At 41.5% G+C, this 18,892-nt stretch overlaps 1 protein-coding gene across 5 annotated transcripts in view; it reads left to right on the top strand.

Annotated features, from left to right (window-relative positions):
* The first annotated feature begins 813 nt into the window (after positions 1 to 813).
* The window catches only part of pxk (PX domain containing serine/threonine kinase), a 69,626-nt gene continuing 51,547 nt past the window's right edge, over positions 814 to 18,892 (top strand). For 4 of the 5 annotated variants that reach the window (XM_034165024.1, XM_034165031.1, XM_034165039.1 and 1 more), the window contains exon 1: positions 814 to 1,066. In XM_034165024.1, coding sequence (XP_034020915.1) covers positions 965 to 1,066 — 102 coding nt within the window. In that variant the 5' untranslated portion in view covers positions 814 to 964. Of the gene's footprint in view, positions 1,067 to 6,010; positions 6,023 to 18,892 lie in introns of those variants that run through there. The other variant, XM_034165052.1, reaches the window with a different exon arrangement.

Raw genomic sequence — 18,892 nt, 5'->3', positions numbered from 1 at the left:
GGATATTTGATGACTGACTTTGCGGTAGAAAAGTGGAGCTTCGCTCTGGATATTTGATGACTGACTCTGAGGTAGAAAAGTGGAGCTTAGTTCTGGATATTTGATGATGGACTCTGCGGTAGAAAAGCAGAGCTTTGCTCTGGATATTTGATGACTGACTGCGGTATGAAAGCGGAGCTTCGCTCTGGATATTTGATGACAGACTCTGTGGTAGAAAAGTGGAGCTTTGCTCTGGATATTTGATAACAGACATGTTTCTGAATAATTTCACTCTTCTGAATTCTTAAAGTTTGGGTTTTTGTTGCACGATTTGAATAAAGTCAAACCTCGTGGACAGGATGCAGCCCCCAGAAACAGGTGTGGACCTTTTAATTTAGAAAAGTGTGGAATTTAAAAAAAAAGTATTTCTTTTAAACTTAAGTGGAGTAAGCTGGTATAGAAAATGAATGAATGTATTTCTTTTTGAAAACCATTGTTCTTTAATTTATCAGATGGACATTTTTTTCAGAACATTAAACTTCACCTCTTGAGAGACTTGACATATGAAGTCATGCTTATTTTTTAAATTAATTCTTGTCCCAGAGATGCACAAGAGTTTTAGCTGCTGACTTGCTACTGAAATGAAAGAACAACGCGCCCGGACGCGGAACAGAACAACGTGTCTGCTTTCATGCACAAAATAAGCCGTTTGTCATAAATGAAGTTTTTTTTTGTTTTTTGTTTTTTTGTTTTGTTTTTTAACATTGTTTACATTAGGCCAGATAGTTCCTACGCGTCACCTGTAGGTGGCGCAGGTGTGTTTCCCGGCAGCGTTGTGACGTCAGTGCTGTCAGCGCTTCCTGGTTACAGTGAAGCTAAGCTAACAGCTAAGCTGTCGGGCTGCGGGTGTTCGTCCGCCGCTCTGACCGTTTCTTCTCACCGATACGCGTCCAGTGTTTGACACGCTTCCCGTTAACCCTCCGGGATGTCTTTCCTGGACAAACCGACCTCCGGCAGGCTGCTGCTGGACGATACGGTGCCGCTGACGGCGGTGATCGAAGCCAGCCAGAACCTGCAGTCTCACACGGTAAGAAGCCAACCGTAAAATACCGTAACAACCTGCTGTTTCACACTGTAAGAAAACAACCGTAAAATACCGTAACAATCTGCTGTTTCACACTGTAAGAAAACAACCGTAAAATACCGTAACAATCTGCTGTTTTACACTGAAAGAAAACAACCGTAAAATACCGTAACAACCTGCTGTTTCACACTGTAAGAAAACAACCGTAAAATACCGTAACAACCTGCTGTTTCACACTGTAAGAAAACAACCGTAAAATACCGTAACAATCTGCTGTTTTACACTGAAAGAAAACAACCGTAAAATACCGTAACAACCTGCTGTTTCACACTGTAAGAAAACAACCGTAAAATACCGTAACAACCTGCTGTTTCACACTGTAAGAAAACAACCGTAAAATACCGTAACAATCTGCTGTTTTACACTGAAAGAAAACAACCGTAAAATACCGTAACAACCTGCTGTTTTACACTGTAAGAAAACAACCGTAAAATACCGTAACAATCTGCTGTTTCACACTGTAAGAAAACAACCGTAAAATACCGTAACAACCTGCTGTTTCACACTGTAAGAAAACAACCGTAAAATACCGTAACAACCTGCTGTTTTACACTGTAAGAAAACAACCGTAAAATACCGTAACAACCTGCTGTTTCACACTGTAAGAAAACAACCGTAAAATACCGTAACAACCTGCTGTTTCACACTGTAAGAAAACAACCGTAAAATACCGTAACAATCTGCTGTTTTACACTGAAAGAAAACAACCGTAAAATACCGTAACAACCTGCTGTTTTACACTGTAAGAAAACAACCGTAAAATACCGTAACAATCTGCTGTTTTACACTGAAAGAAAACAACCGTAAAATACCGTAACAACCTGCTGTTTTACACTGAAAGAAAACAACCGTAAAATACCGTAACAACCTGCTGTTTCACACTGTAAGAAAACAACCGTAAAATACCGTAACAATCTGCTGTTTTACACTGAAAGAAAACAACCGTAAAATACCGTAACAACCTGCTGTTTCACACTGTAAGAAAACAACCGTAAAATACCGTAACAACCTGCTGTTTCACACTGTAAGAAAACAACCGTAAAATACCGTAACAACCTGCTGTTTCACACTGTAAGAAAACAACCGTAAAATACCGTAACAATCTGCTGTTTTACACTGAAAGAAAACAACCGTAAAATACCGTAACAACCTGCTGTTTTACACTGAAAGAAAACAACCGTAAAATACCGTAACAACCTGATGTTTCACACTGTAATCAATCAATCAATTTTATATATATAGTGCCAAATCACAACAAACAGTTGCCCCAAGGCGCTTTATATTGTAAGGCAAGGCCATACAATAATTACGTAAAAACCCCAACGGTCAAAACGACCCCCTGTGAGCAAGCACTTGGCGACAGTGGGAAGGAAAAACTCCCTTTTAACAGGAATGATTAAATGCAGAGTGGTGCATACAGAGCAAAAGGAGAAAGAAACACTCAGTGCATCATGGGAACCCCCCAGTCTACGTCTATAGCAGCATAACTAAGGGATGGTTCAGGGTCACCTGATCCAGCCCTAACTATAAGCTTTAGCAAAAAGGAAAGTTTTAAGCCTAATCTTAAAAGTAGAGAGGGTGTCTGTCTCCCTGATCTGAATTGGGAGCTGGTTCCACAGGAGAGGAGCCTGAAAGCTGAAGGCTCTGCCTCCCATTCTACTCTTACAAACCCTAGGAACTACAAGTAAGCCTGCAGTCAGAGAGTGAAGCGCTCTATTGGGGTGATATGGTACTATGAGGTCCCTAAGATAAGATGGGACCTGATTATTCAAAACCTTATAAGTAAGAAGAAGAATTTTAAATTCTATTCTAGAATTAACAGGAAGCCAATGAAGAGAGGCCAATATGGGTGAGATATGCTCTCTCCTTCTAGTCCCCGTTAGACAACCTGATAATAATGAATTACAATAGTCCAACCTAGAGGAAATAAATGCATGAATTAGTTTTTCAGCATCACTCTGAGACAAGACCTTTCTAATTTTAGAGATATTGCGTAAATGCAAAAAAGCAGTCCTACATATTTGTTTAATATGCGCATTGAATGACATATCCTGATAAAAAATGACTCCAAGATTTCTCACAGTATTACTAGAGGTCAGGGTAATGCCATCCAGAGTAAGGATCTGGTTAGACACCATGTTTCTAAGATTTGTGGGGCCAAGTACAATAACTTCAGTTTTATCTGAGTTTAAAAGCAGGAAATTAGAGGTCATCCATGTCTTTATGTCTGTAAGACAATCCTGCAGTTTAGCTAATTGGTGTGTGTCCTCTGGCTTCATGGATAGATAAAGCTGGGTATCATCTGCGTAACAATGAAAATTTAAGCAATGCCGTCTAATAATACTGCCTAAGGGAAACATGTATAAAGTGAATAAAATTGGTCCTAGCACAGAACCTTGTGGAACTCCATAATTAACCCTAGTCTGTGAAGAAGACTCCCCATTTACATGAACAAATTGTAATCTATTAGATAAATATGATTCAAACCACTGCAGCGCAGTGCCTTTAATACCTATGGCATGCTCTAATCTCTGTAATAAAATTTTATGGTCAACAGTATCAAAAGCAGCACTGAGGTCTAACAGAACAAGCACAGAGATGAGTCCACTGTTTGAGGCCATAAGAAGATCATTTGTAACCTTCACTAATGGTTTTTCTGTACTATGATGAATTCTAAAACCTGACTGAAACTCTTCAAATAGACCATTCCTCTGCAGATGATCAGTTAGCTGTTTTACAACTAGCCTTTCAAGATTTTTTGAGAGAAAAGGAAGGTTGGAGATTGGCCTATAATTAGCTAAGATAGCTGGGTCAAGTGATGGCTTTTTAAGTAATGGTTTAATTACTGCCACCTTAAAAGCCTGTGGTACATAGCCAACTAATAAAGATAGATTGATCATATTTAAGATCGAAGCATTAAATAATGGTAGGGCTTCCTTGATTAATAAGCCGGAATGGAAGATTGCTGCTAATCCTCCGCCTCGGCCCGTGCTACGAGCATTCTGACAGTTAGTGTGACTCGGGGGTGTTGACTCATTTAAACTAACATATTCATCCTGCTGAACCAGGTTTCTGAAAGGCAGAATAAATCAATATGTTGATCAATTATTATATCATTTACTAACAGGGACTTAGAAGAGAGAGACCTAATGTTTAATAGACCACATTTAACTGTTTTAGTCTGTGGTGCAGTTGAAGGTGCTATATTATTTTTTCTTTTTGAATTTTTATGCTTAAATAGATTTTTACTGGTTGTTGGTGGTCTGGGAGCAGGCACCGTCTCTACGGGGATGGGGTAGTGAGGGGATGGCAGGGGGAGAGAAGCTGCAGAGAGGTGTGTAAGACTACAACTCTGCTTCATGGTCCCAACCCTGGATAGTCACGGTTTGGAGGATTTAAGAAAATTGGCCAGATTTCTAGAAATGAGAGCTGCTCCATCCAAAGTGGGATGGATGCCGTCTCTCCTAACAAGACCAGTTTACTGTACTTCTTTCTTTACTGTAAGAAGACAACCGTAAAATACCATAACAGCCTGATGTTTCACACTGTAAGAAGACAACCGTAAAATACCGTAACAACCTGATGTTTCACACTGTAAGAAAACAACCGTAAAATACCGTAACAACCTGATGTTTCACACTGTAAGAAGACAACCGTAAAATACCGTAACAACCTGATGTTTCACACTGTAAGAAGACAACCGTAAAATACCGTAACAACCTGCTGTTTCACACTGTAAGAAAACAACCGTAAAATAGCGTAACAACCTGCTGTTTCACACTGTAAGAAGACAACCCTAAAATACCGTAACAACCTGATGTTTCACACTGTAAGAAGACAACCGTAAAATACAGAAACAGCCTGCTGTTTCACACTGTAAGAAGACAACCGTAAAATACCGTAACAACCTGATGTTTCACACTGTAAGAAAACAACTGTAAAATACCGTAACAGCATGATGTTTCACACTGTAAGAAAACAACTGTAAAATACCGCAACAGCATGCTGTTTCACACTGTAAGAAGACAACCGTAAAATACCGTAACACCCTGATATTTCACACTGTAAGAAAACAACTGTAAAATACCGTAACAGCATGCTGTTTCACACTGTAAGAAAACAACCGTAAAATAGCATAACAACCTGCTGTTTCACACTGTAAGAAGACAACCGTAAAATACCGTAACAACCTGATGTTTCACACTGTAAGAAAACAACTGTAAAATACCGTAACAGCATGCTGTTTCACACTGTAAGAAAACAACTGTAAAATACCGTAACAGCATGCTGTTTCACACTGTAAGAAGATAACCGTAAAATACCGTAACAGCATGCTGTTTCACACTGTAAGAAGACAACCGTAAAATAGCGTAACAACCTGATGTTTCACACTGTAAGAAAACAACCGTAAAATAGCGTAACAACCTGATGTTTCACACTGTAAGAAGACAACCGTAAAATACCGTAACAACCTGATGTGTCACACTGTAAGAAGACAACCGTAAAATACCGTAACAGCCTGCTGTTTCACACTGTAAGAAGACAACCGTAAAATACCGTAACAACCTGATGTTTCACACTGTAAGAAAACAACTGTAAAATACCGTAACAGCATGCTGTTTCACACTGTAAGAAGACAACCGTAAAATACCGTAACAGCATGCTGTTTCACACTGTAAGAAAACAACTGTAAAATACCGTAACAGCATGCTGTTTCACACTGTAAGAAGACAACCGTAAAATACCGTAACAACCTGATGTTTCATGCTGTAAGAAAACAACTGTAAAATACCGTAACAGCATGCTGTTACACACTGTAAGAAAACAACCGTAAAATACCGTAACAACCTGCAGCTTCACATGGTAAGAAAATACTGTAACAGCCTGCAGTCTCACACCGTAAGAAAAATAAAAAACTAAAAATTTCCTAAGGTTTAAAAAAAAATAGTAATCCTGCACTTGCACAGTAAGAGGAAAAGTGAAAGATGGCGCTAAGCTTAGCCTATATTGTTACACCTTGCTCATATTTTAAATCAGTCATCATGAACTGGTGTAATTCTATACCAGCTAAATTAGCAAAGGTTAGGCTTATTCACAAAACGGAGTCAGCTAGATCCTGCCAGTTACAGACTCATATCAGTTCTCAGTCCCACTTCTAAAGTGTTCGAGACAGTGGTGTCTGACCAGCTGTGCCACTGTGTGTCATGTAATGACCTCCTTTGAGTATCAGTCAGGCTTTTGTTTTACGTGCTTGACCGATAGCTGTCTGGTTCACCTTATTGACTACATCAGGCATGAACAAGACAAAGACAACTATGTAGGGATGGTTTTGCTGGGCCTCCAAAGGTCTTTGATACAGTGGACCATGACCTGGTATTTAAGAACTTAAGATGTTGAACTGCCAACAAGTTGTTACTGACTGGTTTAGGGCTTATTTTCACCCTCAAAACAATTAGTCACTTTTGGGGGCTGCATATCACGTCCAGTAAACATTTCTTGTGGGGTCCCTCAAGGGTCTATACTTGGCCCATTACTATTTTGATCTATGTTCATGACATCACTTCAGCAGAGTCCAGGGGTGATTCAGTGTGTATTATATATGGAATTAGAATCAGTCTGGGACTGGGTGGTTGATAATAGACTGTCCCTTCATTTAGACAAAACTGTGTTGACTCTCTTTGCATCAAAGAGAGTCAACATAGTTCCATACAGGTGCAGTGCAATGGGAAATGCCTGCATGTCAAGTACTTGGGCCTAACTTTAGACCACTATATGAGTGGTGAGCTTATAGTGGACAGTATTCGAAAGGCCACTCACACACACACTCATCTTCAACCGCATAGTCCAGTTAAGGGTTGCGGGGGGCTGGAGCCTATCCCAGTAGTCATAGAACACAAGATGGGGAACACCCTGGACAGGATGCCAGTCTGTCACAGGGCCACATATAGACAAACAAACACAGCCACACCCGCATGCACACCTACGAACAATTTAAAGGTTCCAATCAACCTAACCTGTGTGTGTTTGGATGTGAGAGGAAGTCGGAGCACCCAGATGGAACCCACACAAATGTGGGGAGAACACGTAAACTCCACACAGAAAGGACACAGTGCTGTTCTAAAGGCCAATGCTAAATTAAAGTTAAAGGAAAACATTTTAAGTCATGAAACTCAGAATTTACTGTCGACTGCCGTACTGTATCCGACGGTGCGTGCGTCAGGATGCTGTGGGCGAACTAAAAAATACAAAGACAGACTGCAAATTTCCCAGAATAAGGTTGTCGGTTTTCTCTTAGGCACAGTGGTCAGAACACATGTTGGTGCTGGTGAGTTCCTATGGGTCCATGTTCTGTATGCGGCCAGCAGACAGTTTCCCAAAATCAAGATGAACTTTGTATTTAAAGTTCTTCGTGTTCTGGCTCTTTCATACTTTTTGGATCAGTTCAGGTTGGTTCAAAATTTACATCAACAGATGATCAGGTGCGTCCTCTCTGCAGTTACCTCAGGACAAAGTATTTGGTAAATCTACCTTTGTGTACACAGACATCAAAGTATTCAGTCAGCTATCCGTCAGCTGTCAGCTCTTGTAGCACTCTAGTTAGCTTTAAGTCTGCAGCACCTTTTTAATCAGGAATCTAATTCTTTTATTTACTTTTAGTCTATTTTATCCTCGTCTAGTCCTTTTTATTCTGCTGTTCTGGGAAAGGTTTAGATCTTTGTGACTTTACATATACGTTATCTCTGGTATTTATTTATTGTATTTGTTATCTTTGTTTTACTAATGGCCTCATTGGAAATAACATTTATTTTTTAAATTGTATGTGTTTTTCTGGTTTTTACATACTTGTTTTGTTTGTATGTTTCATTATTGACCAAATAAACAAAAAAAAAGTAAAAATACTGACAGCAGGTTTTTAAAACGACAAAAACTTAACATAACATCCAATTAAAAACACACACACACACACACTTAAGCTGCAGTCAGCAGGTAAAGAACACAGGTGTGATGTGGGCAGCTGCTTTTTGTGCAGTTAAAGGCTGTAATGCTCACGTGTCTTTGATATGGCTGTAAAGTCAGTCAGAAACTGACAGCTGACTCAGTCTGTAACTCTCACCGATGAAGCAATTTCCTTCAGATACTTCTCAGGGTTGCAGATTATTCTGACTCGAAAGCTGTCACCTTGGTTCAGTGATTACCTGCGTGACCTCAAGAATAAGGCTAGAGGTCCAGAACGGAAATGGCGTTGTTCAAAATTAGAAGTATTCCACCTCGTGTGGCGTGATGCTATCTTAGACCATAAGCATGCATTACTGGCTACAAAGTGGACCTATTACTCTGATTTGATCAAAAAAACAAGCATAACTTAAAGTTCGACACGGTGGCAACACTTGTTCATGGACAACCACCTGTAGTTTGCTCTCCTTTTACAGCACAAGATTTCCTAGATTACTTTGAGAAGAAAATAAAGACATTAGGTTAAACATATCCCAGCATGCCTTAAACCAGGCACTACACCCTGCTATTGAGGTGGGCGCAATTACTGAGGTATTACCTAGATTTACAGAATTTGATAGTATCTCACTCGGCGTGCTGACGAAACTCGTAATGTCAACAAAAAGCACAACCTGTTTATTTGATCCTATACCAACAAAACTGTTTAAGGACCTGTGGCCCACTCTTGGGCCGACTGTGCTGGAAATTATTAATCTCTCAATATCTGTTCCTAAATGTTCTATATCTGCAGTGATTAAACCATTACTTAAGAAATCTAATCTTGACCCTAGTGTATTGAAAAACTATCGGCCAATATCAAATATATCATTTTGCTCTAAAATTCTGGAAAAAGTGGTGTCACGGCAGCTCGAGGACTATCTTACTGAGAATAATCTCTTTGAGCCACTGCAGTCTGCTTTTAGAAAATATCATTCCACAGAGACGGCTCTCGCTAAAGCGGTGAATGATTTTCTGCTTACAGTGGATTCGGACACCACTACAGTTCTGTTGCTGTTAGATCTCGGTGCTGCGTTTGATACAGTGGATCATCATATTCTACTTGATAGGCTGGAAAATCCTTTTGGGATTACTGGGAGTGCCCTTGCATGGCTGACGTCGTACTTGACCAGTTGTTCTCACTGTGTTTTGTACAGTAACACTACCTCTACCTTAGTCACATGAAATTTGGGGTTCCACGGGGGTCTGTCTTAGGTCCCCTGCTTTTCTCCATTATATATAGCACCCCTTGGGCACATATTGCAGCGCTTTGGGATTACCTTTCACTGCTATGCTGATGATACTCAGTTATGCATGCTGATAACTGCTGGTAATCTCATTCACATGAAATCCTTAAAAGATTGCCTTGCATCACTGAGAAGCTGGATGTCTAGAATCTTCCTACTTTTAAACTCTGATAAGATTGAAATGATGGTTCTTGGTCCAGTGAGACATCTGCATCAATTTGACCAGTTAACGCTTAGCCTAGGATCGTGTGTCATACATCACACTGACAAAGTGAGGAACCTTGGGGTAATTTTTGATCCTACATTGTCCTTGACCTCCACATTAGAAATATTAGGAGGACTGCTTTCTTCCACCTGCGAAATATAGCAAAGATTCGTCCCATCTGATGCTGAGACCCTGATTCATGTGTTTGTCTCTTCTAGATTGAACTACTGCAATGTTCTATTTTCTGGTTTACCGTAGTCCAGCATTAGGGGTCTCCAATTGGTTCAAAATGCTGCAGCCAGTTCGACAACATTACACCCAGAGTTCGACCACATTACACCCATTTTGGCATCTCTTCACTGGCTTCCTGTCCCAGTGAGATCAGATTTTAAGGTTCTTCTACTAACCTATAAAATTGTTCACGGACTGGCACCTCCCTACTTAGCTGACCTAATTAAACCTTACGTACCGGCCCGGGCTTTGCATTCTCAGAGTGCAGGACTACTTTGTGTCCCTAGGGTGAATAAAAAGTCTGCGGGTCATAGAGCTTTCTCTTATCGTGCCCCTGTTCTGTGGAATGATCTCCCTGCGTCAATAAAACAGTCAGATTCTGTGGAGATTTTCACTTATTTTCCCTTTTGTATGACTAGCATACTGGCATAGTATAGTTCTGCGCTTTTTACTCTTTTAAATTCATTTTATTAGGAAATGGAACGTGCCACGGCCTCAACTTTACCTAAATTCTGAGTCTTTTAGTGAATCTTAGGGCTAGTGGCCGGCGATCACCTTAGTATTTCCTGTTTTTCTTGTTGTTTAATGCTGACAAATTATACTGTATTTCTTGTCTTTCTGATGCCTGATTCTGTTTTTTTTTTTCTCTCTGTTTGAGGTGTGGCTCCATCCAGAGATGGGTGTGATATTTGTGCTGAAAACCCTCCTGTCCTGTGCACCAACAGCATTTCCTGTATATTTGTTTTGTGAATTGTTCTGTAATTTATGTCTGTAGCATGGCCCAAGCAGAGGGCCACCCCTTTGAGTCTGGTCTGCGTGAGGTTTCTTCCTCAGAGGGAGTTTTTCCTTACCACTGCTGCTCTGGGGGTTAGTAAGGTTAGACCTTACTTGTGTAAGGTCACAAGTAAAACACATACACACACACTGAACAAAAATATAAACACAACACTTTTGTTTTTGCACCCACGTTTCATGATCTGAACTCAAAGATCTAAAACATTTTCTATTTGCACAAAAGACCTATTCCTCTCAAATATTGTTCAGAAATCTGTCTAAATCTGTGTTAGTGAGCACTCCTCCTTTGTCAAGATAATCCATCCCACCTCACAGGTGTGGCAGATCTAGATGCTGATTAGGCAGCATGATTATTGCACAGCAGTGCCTTAGGCTGGCCACAACAAAAGGCCACCCTAAAATGTGCTGTTTTGCTTTTTTTGGTGGGGCGGGGGTCATAAAACCAGTCAGTATCTGGTGTGACCACCATTTGCCTCATGCAGTGCAACACATCTCCTTTGCATAGAGTTGATCAGGTTGTTGATTGTTCCCTGTGGAATGTTGGTCCACTCTTCAATGGCTGTGCAAAGTTGTTGGACATTGTCAGGAACTGGAACACGCTGTTGAGTATCCCAGACACGGTCAGTGGGTGACATGTCCGGTGAGTATACTGGCCGTGCAAGAACTGGGATGTTTTCAGCTTCCAGGAATTGTGTAGAGATCCGTGCAACATGGGGCTGTGCATTATCATGTTACAACATGAGGCGATGGCCGTGGCTGAATGGTACAACAATGGGCCTTAGGATCTCATCATAGTAGCTCTGTGCATTCAAAGTGCCATCAATAAAATGCACCTGTTTGTCGTGTGTAACATACGCCTACTCACACCATAACCCCACCAACACCATGGTCCACTCAGTCCACAACGTTGACATCAGCAAACCGCTCACCCACACGATGCCACATACGCTGTCTGCCATCTGCCCTGAACAGTGAAAACTGGGATTCAACCATGAAGACACCTCTACAGCAACTCAAGTCGGTTACAGTGATGAACTGCAGTCAGGTTGAGACCTTGATGAGGACGAGGAGCATGCAGATGAACCTCCCTGAGATGTTTTCTGACAGTTTGTGCAGAAATTCTTTGGTTCTGCAAACCGGTTGTTGCAGCAGCTGGCCGGGTGGCTGGTCTCAGACCATCTTGGAGGTGAACATGTTGGATGTGGAGGTCCTGGGCTGGTGTGGTTACACGTGGTCTGTGGTTGTGAGGCCGGTTGGATGTACTGCCAAATTCTCTGAAACTCCTTTGGAGACGGCTTATATTAGAGAAATGAACATTCAGTTCATGGGCAGCAGCTCTGGTGGACATTCCTGCAGTCACCATGCCAACTGCACGCTCCCTCAAAACTTGCAACATCTGTGGCATTGTGCTGTGTGATAAAACGGTACATTTCAAAGTAGCCTTTTATTGTGGCCAACCCAAGGCACACCTGTGCAGTAATCATGCTGTCTAATCAGGATCTTGATCTGCCACACCTGTGAGGTGGGATGGAGTATCTTGACAAAGGAGAAGTGCTCACTAACAGATTTAGACAGATTTGTGAATAATATTTGAGGGAAAAGGTCTTTTGTGTAAATAGAAAATGTTTTTGATCTTTGAGTTGATCTCATAAAAAGTGGGAGCAAAAACAAAAGAGTTGCGTTCATATTTTTGTACAGTGTGTGTGTGTGTATGTATGTATGTGTGTGTGTGTATATATATATATATATATATATATATATATATATATATACAGTGAGGAAAATAAGTATTTGAACACCCTGTGATTTTGCAGGTTCTTCCACTTAGAAATAATGGAGGGGTCTGAAGTTTTCATCTTAGAAGCATGTCCACTGTGAGAGACATAATCTAAAAAAAAAATCCAGAAATCACAATGTATGATTTTTTTTTTTTTTTTTTATAATTTATTTGTACGTAACTGCTGCAAATAAGTATTTGAACACCTACCAATCAGCAAGAATTCTGGCTTTCACAGACCTGTTAATTTTTCTTTAAGAAGCCCTCTTATTCTGCACACTTTACCTGTATTAATTGCACCTGTTTGAACTTGTTACCTGTATAAAAGACACCTGTTCACACACTCAATCAATCACACTCCAACCTGTCCACCATTGCCAAGACCAAAGAGCTGTCTAAGGACACCAGGGACAAAACTGTAGACCTGCACAAGGCTGGGATGGTCTACGGGGCAACAGGCAATCAGCTTGGTAGAAGACAGCTGTTCTGATTATTTATTAGAAAGTGGAAGAAATATAAGATGACTGTCAGTCTCCCTCAGTCTGGGATTCCATGCAAGATCTCACTTTGTGGGGTAAATGATGATTCTGAGAAAGCTCAGAACTACACAGGAGGACCTGGTCAATGACCTGAAGAGAGCTGGGACCACAGTCACAAAGATTACATTAGTAACACATGATGCTGTCATGGTTTAAAATCCTGCAGGGCAGCAAGGTCCCTCTGCTCAAGCCAGCACATGTCCAGGCCCATTTGAAGTTCACCAGTGACCATCTGGATGATCCAGAGGAGGCATGGGAGAAGGTCATGTGCTCAGATGAGACAAAAATAGAGCTTTTTTGGAATCAACTCCACTTACCATGTTTAGAGGATGAGAACAACCCCAAGAAAACCATCCCAACCATGAAGCATGGGGTGGAAACATCATACTCTGGGGGTGCTCTTCTGCAAAGGGGACAGGACGACTGCACCGTATTGAAGGGAGGATGGATGGGGTCATGTATTGCGAGATTTTGGCAAACAACCTCCTTCCCTCAGTAAGAGCATTGAAGATGGGTCATGGCTAGGTCTTCCAGCATGACAATGACCCCAAACACACAGCCAGGGCAACTAAGGAGGGGCTCTGTAAGAAGCATTTCAAGGTCCTGGAGTGGCCTGGCCAGTCTCCAGAACTGAACTCAATAGAAAATCTTTGGAGGGAGCTGAAACTCCAAACCTGAAAGATCTAGATTTTCACAGGTGTTCAAATACTTATTTGCAGAAGTAACATACAAATAAATAATTAAAAAAAATCATACATTGTCATTTCCAGATTTTTTTTTTTTTTTTTTTAGATTATGTCTCTCACAGTGGACGTGCACCTAAGATGAAAATTTCAGACCCCTCCATGATTTCTAAGTGGGAGAACTTGCAAAATCGCAGGGTGTTCAAATATGTATTTTCCTCACTTGATATATATATATATATATATATATATATATATATATATATATATATATATATATATATATATATCAAATCAATTTTATTTATATAGCGCCAAATCACAACAATAAAACACAACAAACAAAACACATTGTAAGGCAAAGCCATACAATAATTACGGAAAAACCCCAACGGTCAAAACGACCCCCTGTGAGCAAGCACTTGGCAACAGTGGGAAGGAAAAACTCCCTTTTAACAGGAAGAAACCTCCAGCAGAACCAGGCTCAGGGAGGGGCAGTCTTCTGCTGGGACTGGTTGGGGCTGAGGGAGAGAACCAGGAAAAAGACATGCTGTGGAGGGGAGCAGAGATCAATCACTAATGATTAAATGCAGAGTGGTGCATACAGAGCAAAAAGAGAAATACTCAGTGCATCATGAGAACCCCCCAGCAGTCTAAGTCTATAGCAGCATAACTAAGGGATGGTTCAGGGTCACCTGATCCAGCCCTAACTATAAGCTTTAGCAAAAAGGAAAGTTTTAAGCCTAATCTTAAAAGTAGAGAGGGTGTCTGTCTCCCTGATCTGAATTGGGAGCTGGTTCCACAGGAGAGGAGCCTGAAAGCTGAAGGCTCTGCCTCCCATTCTACTCTTACAAACCCTAGGAACTACAAGTAAGCCTGCAGTCTGAGAGCGAAGCGCTCTATTGGGGTGATATGGTACTATGAGGTCCCTAAGATAAGATGGGATCTGATTATTCAAAACCTTATAAGTAAGAAGAAGAATTTTAAATTCTATTCTAGAATTAACAGGAAGCCAATGAAGAGAGGCCAATATGGGTGAGATATGCTCTCTCCTTCTAGTCCCTGTCAGTACTCTAGCTGCAGCATTTTAAATTAACTGAAGGCTTTTCAGGGAATATATATATATATATATATATATATATATATATATAAAAGAGCCCGACTGATATGGATTTTTTGAGGCCGATGCCGATAACAATATTTGGATTAAAAAAATGCTGATAATCGATAAATAGGCTGATTTGCCGACAGCTGATAAATCAGCCAATATTATTATTATTATTTTTTAAATGAATAAAATGTTCTTTTTTGGACCCTTAACAAAAAAGGTATGAGCTAAAAGCTGAAGCTTTGTCCTTATATTGATTAACTTTATAACAGAGAAGAATTTTCAAGTTTTATTTTCAAGTATATATATATATATATATATATATATATATATAGTAAGTCCCTTGGGGTGTGCAGCCAGTACATTCTGAGTGCCGGTTCCAAGCCCGGATAAATGAGAAGGGTTGCGTCAGGAAAGGCATCCGGCGTAAAACAAGCCAACCCAACTATGCAGACTCAGAATCGAATTCCCATACCGGATCGGTCGCGGCCCGGGTTAACAACGTCCGCCACCGGTGCTATTGCCCAACAGGGTGCCGGTGGAAATTGGGCTACTGCTGGGCGAAGACGACGACGAAGAAGAGGAGGAAAATGTTGCCACGAACAGCGGGAGAAGAAGAAAACTAGAAGGGTGGAAATCAGAGTGGGGACTTTGAATGTTGGTAGTATGACTGGTAAAGGGAGAGAGCTGGCTGATATGATGGAGAGGAGAAAGGTAGACATATTGTGTGTGCAAGAGACCAAGTGGAAGGGAAGTAAGAGCAGGAGCATCGTCGGTGGGTACAAGTTGTTGTACCATGGTGAGGACAGAAAGAGAAATGGTGTTGGGGTCATTTTAAAGGAAGAGTATGTTAAAAGTGTGTTGGAGGTTAAGCGAGTGTCTGACAGGGTGATGAGTGTGAAGTTGGAAATTGAAGGGGTGATGATGAATATCATCAGTGCATATGCCCCACAGGTAGGTTGTGAGATGAAGGAGAAAGAAGATTTCTGGAGTATGTTAGATGAGGTGGTGGAGAGTGTGCCCAAGCATGAAAGAGTGGTGATAGGAGCAGACTTCAATGGGCATGTTGGTGAAGGGAACAGAGGTGATGAGGAAGTAATGGGTAGATATGGTATCAAGGATAGGAATGGGGAAGGACAGATGGTAGTTGATGTTGCAAAAAGGATGGAAATGGCTGTGGTGAATACCTACTTTAAGAAAAGGGAGGAGCACAGGGTAACATATAAAAGTGGAGGAAGGTGCACACAGGTGGACTACATTCTTTATAGGAGATGCAAGCTAAAAGAAATCACAGACTGTAAGGTGGTAGCAGGAGAGAGTGTCACTAGACAGCATAGGATGGTTGTGTGTAGGATGACTTTAGAGGTAAAGAAGAAGAAGAGAGTGAGAGCTCAACAAAGGATCAGATGGTGGAAGCTGAAGGAGGAAGACTGTTGTGTGAAATTTAGCGAGCAGGTGAGAGAAGCACTAGTTGGAGGGGAAGCAATTTTGGACAATTGGAAGAGTACTGCAGATGTGGTGAGGGAGACAGCTAGGGCAGTACTGGGTATGACATCTGGACAGTGGAAGGAAGACAAGGAGACTTGGTGGTGGAATGAAGAGGTCCAGGAAAGCATAAGGAGAAAGAGGTTGGCGAAAAAGTTTTGGGATAGTCGGAGAGATGAAGAAAGTAGACAGGAGTACAAGGAGATGCGGCGTAAGGCGAGAAGACAAGTGGCAAAAGCAAAGGAAAAGGCATATTGCGAGCTGTACAAGAAGTTGAATAGTAACGAAGGAGAAAAGGACTTGTACCGATTGGCCAGACAAAGGGACAGAGCTGGAAAGGATGTGCAGCAGGTTAGGGTGGTAAAAGATGCACATGGTAATGTGCTGACAAGTGAGGAGTGTGTGCTGAGAAGGTGGAGGGAATATTTCGAAGAGTTGATGAATAAAGAAAATGAGCGAGAGAAAAGGCTGGATGATGTGGTGAGAGTAAATCAGGAAGTAAAAGAGATTAGCAAGGAAGAAGCGAGGGCTGCTATGAAGAGGATGAAGAGTGGAAAGGCAGTTGGTCCAGATGACATTCCAATGGAGGCATGGAAATGTCTAGGAGAGATGGCAGTAGAGTTTCTAACCAGATTGTTTAATAAAATCTTGGAAAGTGAGAGGATGCCTGAGGAGTGGAGACGAAGTGTGCTGGTTCCTATTTTCAAGAACAAGGGTGATGTGCAGAGCTGCAGTAACTACAGAGGCATAAAGCTGATCAGCCACAGCATGAAGTTATGGGAAAGAGTAGTAGAAGCTAGGCTTAGAAAACAGGTGAAGATCTGTGAGCAGCAATATGGTTTCATGCCGAGAAAGAGCACTACAGATGCAGTGTTTGCTCTGAGAATACTGTTGGAAAAGTACAGAGAAGGCCGGCCAGAAAGAGTTACATTGTGTGTTTGTGGACTTAGAAAAAGCTTATGATAGGGTGCCAAGAGAAGAGTTGTGGCATTGTATGACGAAGTCTGGAGTGGCAGAGAAGTATGTTAGGGTAGTACAGGACATGTACAAGAATAGTGTGACAGCGGTGAGATGCGCAGTCGGAATGACAGACTCATTCAAGGTGGAGGTGGAATTACACCAAGGATCAGCTCTGAGTCCTTTCTTGTTTGCAGTGGTGATGGACAGGTTGACAGATGAGATCAGACAGGAGTCCCCATGGACTATGATGTTTGCAGATGACGTGATCTGTAGTGAGAGTAGAGAGCAAGTTGAGTCTAGTCTGGAGAAGTGGAGATATGCTTTGGAGAGAAGGGGAATGAAAGTCAGTAGAAGCAAGACTGAGTACATGTGTGTGAATGAGAGGGAGCCCAGTGGAATAGTGCAGTTACAAGGAGTAGAAGTGGTGAAAGTAGATGAGTTTAAATATTTGGGGTCAACTGTTCAAAGTAATGGAGAGTGTGGTAGAGAGGTGAAGAAGAGAGTGCAGGCAGGGTGGAGTGGGTGGAGAAAGGTGGCAGGAGTGATTTGTGACCGAGGAATATCAGCAAGAGTGAAGGGGAAAGTTTACAAAACAGTAGTGAGACCAGCTATGCTGTATGGTTTAGAGACAGTGGCACTAACAAAAAGACAGGAGGCAGAGCTGGAGGTGGCAGAGCTGAAGATGTTGAGATTCTCTTTGGGAGTGACAAGAATGGACAAGATTAGGAATGAACATATCAGAGGGACAGCTCAGGTGGGACGGTTTGGAGACAAAGTCAGAGAGGCGAGATTGAGATGGTTTGGACATGTGCAGAGGAGGGACCCAGGGTATATAGGGAGAAGGATGCTGAGGATGGAGCCACCAGGCAGGAGGAGAAGAGGGAGGCCAAAGAGGAGGTTTATGGATGTACTGAGAGAGGACATGCAGGTGGTTGGTGTGACAGAGGAAGATACAGAGGACAGGGTGAGATGGAAACGATTGATCTGCTGTGGCGACCCCTAACGGGAACAGCCGAAAGACAAAGAAGAAGATATATATATATATATATACATATATATATATACATATATATATATATATATATATATATATATATATACGCGCTCACACACACACATACATACACAATGGGGAAATTAAGTATTTGATACACTGTCGATTTTGCAAGTTTTCCCACCTACAAAGAACGGAGAGGTCTGTAATTTTTATTGTAGGTACAATTCAACTGTGAGAGAGAGAATCTAAAAAATAAAAATAAAGAAAATTACATTGTGTGATTTATAAAGCAGGACCTTGCTGCCCTGCAGGATTTTAAACCATGATGGTGTCATTTGTTACTAATGTAATCTTTGTGACTGTGGTCCCAGCTCTCTTCAGGTCATTGACCAGGTCCTCCCGTGTAGTTCTGGGTTTTCTCAGAATCATCCTTACCGCACGAGGTGAGATCTTACGTGGAGCCCCGGACCGAAGAAGATTGACAGTCATCTTGTCTTTCTTCCATTGTCTCATAATTGCGCCAGCAGTTGTCTTCTCGCCAAGCTGCTTGTCTGTTGTCCTGTAGTCCATCCCAGCCTTGTGCAGGTCTACAGTTTTGTCACTGGTGTCTTTAGACAGCTCTTTGGTCTTGTCCATGATGGACAGGTTGGAGTGTGATTGATTGAGTGTGTGAACAGGTGTCTTTTATACACGTAACGACTTCTAACATGGTACAATTAATACAGGTAAAGAGTGCAGAACAAGAGGACTTC

Source organism: Thalassophryne amazonica, chromosome 3, assembly GCF_902500255.1.
Source record: "Thalassophryne amazonica chromosome 3, fThaAma1.1, whole genome shotgun sequence".
NCBI lineage: Eukaryota > Metazoa > Chordata > Actinopteri > Batrachoidiformes > Batrachoididae > Thalassophryne > Thalassophryne amazonica.
This window is presented reverse-complemented; position numbering and strand designations above follow the sequence as displayed.